The sequence below is a fragment of the Mastomys coucha genome, unplaced genomic scaffold (assembly GCF_008632895.1).
Source record: "Mastomys coucha isolate ucsf_1 unplaced genomic scaffold, UCSF_Mcou_1 pScaffold6, whole genome shotgun sequence".
Classification (NCBI taxonomy): Eukaryota; Metazoa; Chordata; class Mammalia; order Rodentia; family Muridae; genus Mastomys; species Mastomys coucha.
This window is the reverse complement of record NW_022196912.1, coordinates 124,433,453-124,444,655: the sequence shown is the minus strand read 5'-3', so window position 1 is coordinate 124,444,655 and position 11,203 is coordinate 124,433,453. Positions and strand designations below refer to the sequence as shown.

Sequence of the window (11,203 nt, the reverse complement as noted above, 5' to 3'; positions counted from 1 at the left end):
TTCCAGGTTACATCCTCAACAAGACCAGTGTCTCCAGGTTATTCCTCCAACAAACCTGCACCCCAGGTTACAAGCCCACCCCCTGCCTAACAACTACCAATGCAGAGAGGAGCAGAAATTAAGTTTGTGATATGACTCCCAGCATTAGCCAATTATGTTAAAGGCTACAGTAGCTTTCCAATTAGATGCTTGCACATGTACTCCCTGTTTGCTGCTTACTACAAAGCCTTACCCTGATAGACATTCGGGGCTCCCCCACCACCAAAACCATCCTGTGTGACGGTTGTGCATTGGAGGCCCAAGCTAGCTCAAATACAATAAAGACCCTGCCTGAGTTGTGTCAGATCGGCTCCTGTGTGTGTTTTTGGAATCCCTAACACTTCCCTGACACTACAGAAAGTCACACACTGCCCTGAACTCACTTTGTCATCCTGGCAGGTTTTCAACTTGTTATTCTGTCTGAGTCAGCTTCCTGCATAGCTATAGGCCTGCACTACTTAAGGCATCCAGGCCTGCTGCTCTCAGAACTTTGCAGCCGGGCATCCGTGGTCCTAGCTAAGGCAGGAAGGTATTCATGACTCCAGGCTCTGTCATACACGCGCGCGCGCACACATACACACACACACACACACACACACGCACACGCACACGCACACCACTTTTTTTTTTTTTCGAGACAGGGTTATCTCTGTGTAGCCCTGGCTGTCCTGGAACTCGCTCTGTAGACCAGGCTGGCCTCGAACTCAGAAATCCGCCTGCCTCTGCCTCCCAAGCGCTGAGATTAAAGGCGTGCGCCCCCACTGCCCGGCTAACACCACATTATCCTCGCTCAGTGAAATACCAGAAGCTTTGCCTAGAATCCTCTGAGTGAAGGCAGAAGACCTCAGTGATGGTCATCTCCATGGGAGCTCAGTTAACGCCTCCAATTGCTCCTAACTGAAAGGCCTCCAACAGCTGGCCGGCAGGTGGCGCTAAACACCCACGCCTCCCCTTAGGAATGCAGGGTTCTGAGTACTTAGACTACTTTCTGTATGATGATAACTGCTCTGTGCTGGGTCTGGAGATGGCCCATAGGATAAAGAGGTAAAACCTGTAAGTTCAGTTTAGCTGGATGAGCTTAAAACTGGGGAGGAAGCACACAGTGTGAGCTGAGCTCAATGAAGTGTCCAGGCTCAAGCAGATTCAGGGTGGAGAGAGGTCAGGCCCCTAGAGCTACTATTGTAATTTGCATAAAGGAAGGGGTAGTAAAATGTTGAATAGCCTTGAAGGGCCCTTGGGTATTGTACGAGGTCAGAATGAGATCCAAGCTCAGAGTCCTGTGAGGAATTCCAAGAAAACAAGGCCAGAGCCTTGTGACCTCAGTTTCTTCAAAAACATGGAATTATTCTTGGAATGGGCTTTTGTGCTCCTCCTGGGTGTAGTGGATAGGAGTGACCGGCTGTTGCTTTTGTTTGTATGCCTCTATGGAAAGCATGGTTTTGCCACCTGTAGCTGCTCCTTGTGATTGAACGATTCTTCTCAGGTGATTCTTCTTTTTTTAAAGGTTTATTTATTTATTTAATAAAGATTTCTTTATTTATTATATGTAAGTACATTGTAGCTGTCTTCAGACACACCAGAAGAGGGTATCAGATCTCATTATGGATGGTTGTGAGCCACCAACATGGTCTCTGGGATTTGAGCTCAGGACCTCTGGAAGAACAGTCGGTGCTCTTAACCACTGAGCCGTCTCTCCAGCCCAGGTGATTCTTCTTAACCTTCGGAGTGCAAACTGCCTGATAAAATAAGGCAGTTTTATCCTCTGAATAAAGCTGGCTGTGGCATGAGACTTTAGACCTCCTCATTTTTCAGCTCCGTTCTTCCAGGTCCCACCCCCTCAGGAACAGTAAACATTATGGGGTCTGTTGGGTTGAGTAAGGGTGAGAAAATGGAACTCAGGAGGAAGAAGGAGGCTGGAACAAGCCAGAAAGCCAAGCAGCAGCCATCGCCCTTGTAGACTATCCTTCCTCTCCTTGAATCTGTTTCTTTGTTCTTCGTGCATTTGTGTGTCTGTGTGTGCTGGGGCTGGAACCTAGTGCCTTGCAGGAATTAAACCTGCCTTTTCCCACTGAGCCAATCTAGCCTTTCTAGTCCTTGTAAGGTTGCCAGATGATTTTCTTATGACTGAGAAAGCTGCCCCAGCTGTCCTGAGCTGGGCACTCCTCTGTGGACAGTGCTGTCATGGCCTGGTTACAGGCCTGCAGATAACAGTCTGCCATGAGGGTGGATATAGGAGGGACGTCTCCCCAACCAGTGACTGTGAACTGGGTCCCACACAGGGAACTGGAGAGAGGAGCTGGCTAGTGGGGCTCTGGGCCTGATAGCCTAGACAGAATGTAAAGGTCTAGTGTCCTGCATGCCTTGAAGGTTTTCTGCGTCTGAAAGTGGCAGCTGAGAAAGGAACGGATCAGGCCAGCAAAAGCCAGCTAAACAGGGCCTGGTGTGGGCACCTGAAGGCTTGAACTCTATCGGAGTAGTTCCTGAGCATGGGAGAAATCGGCCAGGCTTGGCAGCCCTCAGATGTGGGAGACCACGGTGTAAGATGACTCAGCAGGTTTCAGAAAACCACAGAGCTCCAGGGAAGGTAGCCCTAGGTCACACACAAGACCTGAGGTGATAAAGCTCATCACACTGGATGTTCACCTCTTTCTGGTTTGTCTCACCCCTCAAAGCCTCTAAGGGTGCTACTCCAAGCTGGACCATGCGATAGTGTGGGGCTCAGGCACCCCGAGTCCTGTCCCACCCCCATTCCAGATTAGCACTAGATTACAAACTGGACTTCTGCAAAGAGTTGGTTTGGGTGAATGATGCAGGTTGGTGTTTTATAAAAAGATAGAGAGGGAAGGAATACGTTTGGTGGATGTGTAGTCAGGTGTGGGGGAAGGGAGTGCCTCTGTGGGCCCATGCTGAGGCATTTCTTCCACCTGAGGGACCAGTCACAGGAAGGCATAGTATAGAATAGAGTTTATTCAGGGCATGGGGAGGGAGTTGAGGGTAGTAGAGAGAAAGGCAGAGAGAGAGCAGAGAAGTAGAGGCCAGCCTTGAGCATGGGGCGACAGACGGAGGGGAATGGGAGAGAGGGGGAGAGATGAGAGGACAGAGCAGGGAGTAAGAAGGCAAGAATAAGAGAGCACAGAGGGGTCGAACAGCCCCTTTTAAAGTGAGTCAGGCATACCTGGCCATTGCCAGGTAACTGTGGGGCTGACCTTAGACGAAGTGCCAACATAAGGAATATAGTCTTTGCGGGCGAACGATAGTGATTGTTCTGAAGTGCATGACTCCGTTGGTGAAAAACTTCAATTAAACCCCAGAGTGAAGGCTTTCTTTACCATGCCTTCTCTGTCTCTATGCTACCTCATGATGACCACACCCTGCCTTCCAGAACCCTTTAAACTTGCTCCTCTACTTTTCCCTTTTAGATCTTAGTTGCTTGCTTGCCTGATTGATGACAAGAGACCTTCAGCCAGGTCTTGGCCTTCAGTCCCAGCTGCTTGGCTGAGATAGGAAGATGGAAATTCAGTCCGCCTGAGCTAAAGTTCCCTTAAAGCCAGTAAGTCCTGGCAGCTGAGCCCATTCTAGCTCAGGGGTAGGGCCTAGCTTGCCTGAGACCAAAAGACCAAAAATAAAAAGCAAAATTCTCCTTTCTAGGATAGAGACCCTAACAGCTTGGAGCTTGACTTGTGGTTTTTATGCAGACAATTAAAAATCAACACCTAGCCAGGCGGTGGTGGCGCACGCCTTTAATCCCAGCACTTGGGAGGCAGAGGCAGGCGGATTTCTGAGTTCGAGGCCAGCCTGGTCTACGGAGTGAGTTCCAGGACAGCCAGGGCTATACAGAGAAACCCTGTCTCGAAAAACCAAACCAAGCCAAAACAAAAATCAACACCTAAGAGTCCTGGCACCCAACACAAATGACACAAATGGAAAACAAGTGGCACTGGAAGAGTACAGCTTGGGACAATGACGTACACCACAACAGAAGCAGGCAGATCTCTATGAATTCAGGGGCAGCCTGCTCTACATAGCAAGGGGCTGCGAAGTGCCATCCTGTATAAAAAAGCTAATACCTCAAGATAGTAATGTTTCTACTTACACCCCACTCGGACAGTCAGGAGTCAAGGCCGGTAGTTAGCTTTCCTCAACTGCTGCAGAAGAGCCTCACTCCCTGGAGGGAGGGTGAGGTGGGTAATTTTCTTCCTCTCCCAGAGGAAATTACCTGCTGTGTTTTGTCCACAGAGCACATTCTTTCTTCTTTTCTTTCTAAGCTTTTATTTATTTGTTATTTTATGTGTATTAGTGTTTTGCCTGCAGGTACGTTTGGGTCAGGGTGTCAGACACTGGAGTTACAATTGTGAGCTGCCATGTGGGTGCCGGGGATTGAACCTGGGGCCTTTGGAAGAGCCGCCAATGCTCTTAACCACTGAGCCATTTCTCCAGCCCTTTTCTTTCTTTTTCTTTTCTTTTAAGATTTATTTTATGAATATGAGTACACTGTAACTGTACATGGTTGTGAGCCTTCATGTGGTTGTTGGGAATTGAATTTAGGACTTCTGCTCACTCCGGTCAACCCCTCTTGCTCAGGCCCAAAGATTTATTATTATAACTAAGTACACTGTAGCTGTCTTCAGACACACCAGAAGAGGGTGTCAGATTTCATTATGGGTGGTTGTGAGCCACCATGTGGTTGCTGGGATTTGAATTCAGGATCTTCAGAAGAGCAGTCAGTGCTCGGATTTCTGAGTTCAAGGCCAGCCTGGTCTACTGAGTGAGTTCCAGGACAGCCAGGGCTACACAGAGAAACCCTGTCTCGAAAACACCAAAAAAAAAAAAAAAGGCATGCGGAAGCCAAACGGAAGCCTGTATTGAAGATAAAAAACAAGAAAACTATCTTTTGGGTCGCGTTAACCGCCCAAAGTAACTTCATATGTATGCTTCAAAAATCAGAATAGGGTGTTTTGTACGGCCGTTTTTAGACCCCGTGTGTCTGTGCACCACGTGTTCCTGGTGCCTGCGGAGGCCAGAGAGTATATTGTTATTTCCTGGAACTGTAGTTACTGGTGGTTGTGAGCTGCCTTAACGTGCATGTTTGGCATCACTAACTGCTCCCAGCAGTCTCTCTAGCCCTTTGCGCTCATTTCCACATTGTGCACGCGCGCGTGTGTGTGTGTGCATGGGAGCGGGGATGTCCCACAGCGCTGGGGGTTAGCTCTCTTTCTGCTATCTGGGTGGCAGATATCAAACCCGAGCACCTTTACTGGGTGAACCATCTTTCCGGCCCTCAAAATTACAATAAATTAAGGTAGCACAAATTTGACAGAAAAATCCCCAACAACGCCCAAGTTTGAGGGTCGTGGGTTTTGGCCAAAGAGAAACCCCCAAGCACTTATGGACAGATTTGTAAGATCCAACGTGGAAGGCCTCAGCAAGCCCACAGGCTCCAGGAGGGACAGCCCAGGACCGCGCAATAAGAACTCAGTCCGGGAGGCGCCCCACCCATCCAGGTGGAAACGAGGTGCGGGGCTCGCCTCTCGCCGGGGGTCTGCGTTCCCAACGGGCGCCGGGAGACACGGGGGCCTCTTCGCCTCGGGCAGCTAAAGACGCTGCAGAAGAGCCTGAGATTCGCTCGGAACGCACGCGTTCCCACGCCGCCCGACATCCCTTCTGCAGACCGCGGAGGAAGGGATGCTCGCACGCGGCCTCCTGCGCATGCGCCGGCCCGCTCGTCCGCGCGCCAGGGGAAGGCGCCGGGCGGGCCGGCCGAGGGTGGCGGACTGCGCATGCCCAGAGCACCTGGCCGTGGAGGAGGGGCTTGCGCTCGCTCTTCGCGCGCTCCTGGGGGAGGGGCGGGCCCCGCCCAGCGCGCAGGCGCAGCCGCGCCGCCGCGGCGGCGGTTGGAGAGGGTTCTTCCGGAAGGTTCGGGAGGCTTCTGGAAAACGCGCCGCGCGCTGGGCGGGGCCCCGCGTCTATAAAAGGCCGGCGCAGGGGGCGGCGCGCCAGTCGCTTCAGAGTCCCGGTGCGGTGCGGTTGCTTTCGTCCAGTGCGTGCTCACTCATTCAGCCGAGGTGAGGCTCGGCGGGGCCTGCGGAGGGGGGAAGCCCGTCTGCGGAGGTGGAAGCCCGGCGGCTGCCGGCGCGGCGGTGGTGGCGGCGGCGTCCGGGCCCCTCAGCCCGCGGAGGCCAGGCGGCCATGGCCTCACGCCGCAGGCCCCAGGCGGCCTCCACGCCCCGGGCCCGGGCTGCGGTGGTAGCAGGCCGCGGAGGGAGGGGAGCCAAGCGGGAGGCGAGCGTTGGGCTCCTGCCGTGCGTAGTAAGCCACCTCGGCCCTCTCCGAGGCTCCCGAGGCCGCGGGCGGAGGTGGGAGGCGCCATGGCGGCGGCCATAGTGGGGGGAGGGCGGCCGTTAGGAACGGCGTGCGTGGAGCCGCCGGGGTCCGAACGTCCTCCCGGAGGCGCGCCGCGCACATGCGCCTCGTAATTACCGCATTCTGAAATGAGGTCATCCCTTTGTCAGCCGCCCCTCCCCCCCGGCTCGCCCTTTACCACTTCGTCCCTTTCTCGGACCAAAATAGAGGCCGCACGACAGAGATCGCTGTAAGAAGGGGGGGGAGCCATTGGAAGGGCGGCAGGCGTCTAGGGAGGCCTTACGGTTGGTCGTCCTGTGTCCCCAGATGCCTGAGGAAACCCAGACCCAGGACCAGCCAATGGAGGAGGAGGAGGTGGAGACCTTTGCCTTTCAGGCAGAAATCGCCCAGCTGATGTCCTTGATCATCAATACCTTTTACTCGAACAAAGAGATCTTTCTGAGGGAGCTCATTTCCAATTCATCAGATGTGAGTATAGCAGAGTGGGTGCTGGCCTCCGTAAAAATTTAACCTTGTGTTTGTGCTTTACTTTTTTTTTTTTTTTTTAAATAATAGGCTCTGGATAAAATCAGGTACGAGAGCCTGACGGACCCCAGTAAGCTGGACTCAGGGAAGGAGCTGCACATTAATCTCATTCCCAACAAACAGGATCGAACCCTCACTATTGTGGATACTGGAATTGGAATGACCAAGGCTGACTTGATCAATAACCTTGGCACTATTGCCAAGTCAGGCACCAAAGCCTTCATGGAGGCTCTCCAGGCTGGGGCAGACATCTCTATGATTGGCCAGTTTGGTGTTGGTTTTTACTCTGCGTATCTGGTTGCTGAGAAGGTGACTGTCATCACGAAGCACAATGATGATGAGCAGTATGCCTGGGAGTCCTCAGCTGGGGGGTCCTTCACAGTGAGGACTGACACAGGTAGGCAGACACCAGGAGGATTGTATTCTGATTGGAGGGGGTGTCTGGTTAGTCAGGTGCCTGAGAGGGTTAACTTGGAGAATTGAGTTCAAGAGCACTCTGGAACCCACAGCCTTAGTGCTGAGTACTGAGCCCTTCAATCTAAAGGGAGCTTCAGGAACTGGGTTGCTAAGAAATATATGAAAGGTGTATGGCGAGTGTTTCCTCACCTTGGACAAGCAAGGAAATTAAAGCTGTGGGGACCTTTGCATTTGTGGTGAAGGTTGGCTGCTAGGGAGCTTTGCACCTCTAGCAAGCACTGAGGTAAGACTTTGTGAATTAGCCATTTGAATCTAGTCCCTATCCTTTTTATTTTCCAGGTGAACCAATGGGTCGAGGAACAAAGGTTATCTTGCATCTGAAAGAAGACCAAACTGAGTATTTGGAGGAAAGGAGAATAAAGGAGATTGTGAAGAAGCATTCTCAGTTTATTGGCTATCCCATTACTCTCTTTGTAAGTTAAACTACAGGGTACATTTCTAGATAACTGAGGATGTTCTTAAGAATTCTGTAAACCTAGTGTTTTCTAGACTAATAAGCCTGTTTGGAATAAGGTGGGGTCTGTGTACTGTTGAGAAATTATATAAAATACTGAGCTCAGTTGTGTACATTTCTTAGATCTGTCCTAGTATCCTAGTTGCATAGGCTTTTTTGGTTTTTGTTTTGTTTTTTGTTTTTTGTTTTTTGTTTTTTTTTTCTCAAGACTGGGCTTTTTCTGTGTATCCCTGGCCATCCTAGAACTAACTCTGTAGACCAGGCTGGCCTTGAACTCCCCTGCCTCCCAAGTACTGGGTGCATAATTTACAATTCAGATAATGGAGTGACTTGTCTTTTTTAGGTGGAGAAGGAACGAGATAAGGAAGTCAGTGATGATGAGGCTGAAGAAAAGGAAGAGGAAGAGAAAGAAAAAGAAGAAAAGGAGTCTGATGACAAGCCTGAAATAGAAGATGTTGGTTCTGATGAAGAGGAAGAAGAGAAGAAGGATGGAGACAAGAAGAAGAAGAAGAAGATTAAGGAAAAGTACATTGATCAAGAAGAACTCAACAAAACAAAGCCAATTTGGACCAGAAATCCTGATGACATTACTAATGAAGAATATGGAGAGTTCTACAAGAGTTTAACCAACGATTGGGAAGAACATTTGGCAGTAAAGGTGAGTGACTTAAAAAGCAGATTTTCAGGTTGGCTCTTTTAACCTTTATACCCATTCACCTATAGAAATGCTTTTAAGTGTAACTTAGCTCAGTGGAAAAGTCAGTTCATTTTGTCCATGGCAGTTAAAGGTCTTTCATTTTATTGCAGCATTTTTCTGTTGAAGGACAATTAGAATTCCGGGCCCTTCTTTTTGTCCCAAGACGTGCTCCTTTTGATCTGTTTGAAAACAGAAAGAAAAAGAACAACATCAAGTTGTATGTTCGCAGAGTTTTTATCATGGATAACTGTGAGGAGTTAATCCCTGAGTATCTGAGTAAGTATGAGTAGGAAGAATAAGGGGCTGGCAAGATGGTTCAGTGGGTAAGACCACTGACAGGTCATGAGTTCAACTCCCAGCAACCACATGGTGGCTCACATCCACCTGTAATGAGATCTGACACCCTCTTGTGCATCTGAACTCAGCTACAGTGTACTTATTATATGTAAGTATTTTTATAAAAGGGAGGATAAGCATGGGCAGACATCTCATTTCTTTGGTCTGTATTGGTTGAGGGACTGAGGGTGTAACCTAGTGGGAGAGGTTTTGCCTAACTTTTGAGGCCCTAGGCTCAGTCCCCTCAAAAAAGCCAAAAATTACTAGTTTTCAGAATGATTAAATTGGTGTCTTTGTTCTTTTCTTCCCCAGATTTCATTAGAGGGGTGGTGGATTCTGAGGATCTTCCTCTAAATATCTCACGTGAAATGCTGCAACAAAGCAAAATTCTGAAAGTTATCAGAAAGAATTTGGTCAAGAAATGCTTAGAACTATTTACTGAACTGGCCGAAGATAAAGAGAACTACAAAAAGTTTTATGAGCAATTCTCCAAAAATATAAAGGTTGGTATTGACACGTTTTCTTGTTACTGGCAGTTTTCAAACTAGCTTGATTTTGGGGGAGGAGTGGTTGAGACAGGTTTCCACTGGCTGTCCTATAACTTGCTGTGTGTGTGTATATATATGAGGCAGGCCTCAAACTTAGGCCCACTTGCTTCTGCCTTCCAAGTGTTGGGATTAAAAGCCAATTGCATAAGTGTGGGACACTTTGCATTTCAGCTTGGAATTCATGAAGACTCTCAAAATCGGAAGAAGCTTTCAGAGTTGTTGCGGTACTACACGTCTGCTTCTGGGGATGAGATGGTTTCTCTGAAGGACTACTGCACCAGAATGAAGGAAAACCAGAAGCACATCTATTTTATCACAGGTAATGGTCAAGTAAATAGGTGTTTTTTCTACTTGTGTGACAGCATTTATGTAGGCAAGAATGTCCAGTTGGATATATGAAAGAAACCATTTCTAAAAATAACTTTACAATATCTCAGGTGAGACCAAGGACCAGGTTGCTAACTCAGCCTTTGTGGAACGTCTCCGAAAGCATGGCTTAGAAGTAATCTATATGATTGAGCCCATTGATGAGTATTGTGTGCAACAGCTGAAGGAATTTGAGGGCAAGACCCTGGTGTCTGTTACCAAAGAAGGACTGGAACTTCCAGAAGATGAAGAGGAAAAGAAGAAACAGGAAGAGAAAAAGACAAAATTTGAGAACCTCTGCAAAATTATGAAAGATATTCTGGAGAAAAAGGTTGAAAAGGTATGTGAATGTTTACATCACTAGTAATCTAGTTTGGTCCTTTTGTGTTAGAAGTAAAATGTATATATAGACACTTAGTTTTGGTTAAATCACTGCTAATGCCTAGAGTTTCAAATTTCTAGTACATTCTATGGTCTAAGTCATCACTTTGTTTTTTTTAATTTTAGGTGGTTGTGTCAAACCGATTGGTGACATCCCCGTGCTGTATTGTCACAAGCACATATGGGTGGACAGCAAATATGGAGAGAATCATGAAAGCTCAAGCCCTCAGAGACAACTCAACAATGGGTTACATGGCAGCAAAGAAACACCTGGAGATAAACCCTGATCACTCCATTATTGAAACCTTAAGGCAAAAGGCAGAGGCTGACAAGAATGACAAGTCTGTGAAGGATCTGGTCATCTTGCTATATGAAACTGCACTCCTGTCTTCCGGCTTCAGTCTGGAAGATCCCCAGACCCATGCTAACAGGATCTACAGGATGATCAAGCTTGGTCTAGGTAAGTTACAGGCTACATGTTAATATAAGGGAAAGAAACATGGTGACTCACACCTTTAATCTTTATGCTGAGGTCAGGGGGTAGAGGGACAGACCAATCTGAGACTGAGGCCAGCCTGGTCTACAGACTGAGTTCCAGGAAAGCCAAAGCTATACTGGTTTTAGAAAATGGCTTTAGAAAATGGAATGTTGACTTTTGGCTACTTCAGTTGAGGTTCCTCAACTAAGGGGTATGACTGTATGAGGAATGAATAAACAGTGTCCTTTGTGTTTGAGATTTAGCTTGGATTAGCCTCAAATCAGCTGTATAGCTGAGGATGGCCTAAGGCTGATTCTGCCTCTTAATTCCCAGTGGTGGGATTTATAGGCATATACTTGTCTTGCTCCATATGAATAGTTCCCTTTTATGGGGATAGGGTGGGGTATTTAATGCATCAGTCTAAGGCAAGTCTCAGCCTCCCTGGCTTTAACTGTAACACTTATTTCCAAAACAAGGTATTGATGAGGATGATCCTACTGTGGATGATACCAGTGCTGCCGTAACTGAAGAAATGCCACCCC

At 48.5% G+C, this 11,203-nt stretch overlaps 1 protein-coding gene across 1 annotated transcript; it reads left to right on the top strand.

The window, feature by feature from the left end:
- Window positions 1-5,905: 5,905 nt before the first annotated feature.
- On the top strand, window positions 5,906-11,202 carry Hsp90aa1 (heat shock protein 90 alpha family class A member 1; the record flags this gene model as incomplete). The annotated part of the gene is made up of 11 exons (XM_031357743.1): window positions 5,906-6,101; window positions 6,706-6,867; window positions 6,955-7,321; window positions 7,681-7,814; window positions 8,199-8,513; window positions 8,663-8,828; window positions 9,201-9,391; window positions 9,608-9,755; window positions 9,874-10,142; window positions 10,310-10,643; window positions 11,138-11,202. Coding segments are annotated over exons 2-11 (2,151 nt in total), but the record flags the coding sequence as incomplete, so codon positions are not given.
- Window position 11,203: the final 1 nt, after the last annotated feature.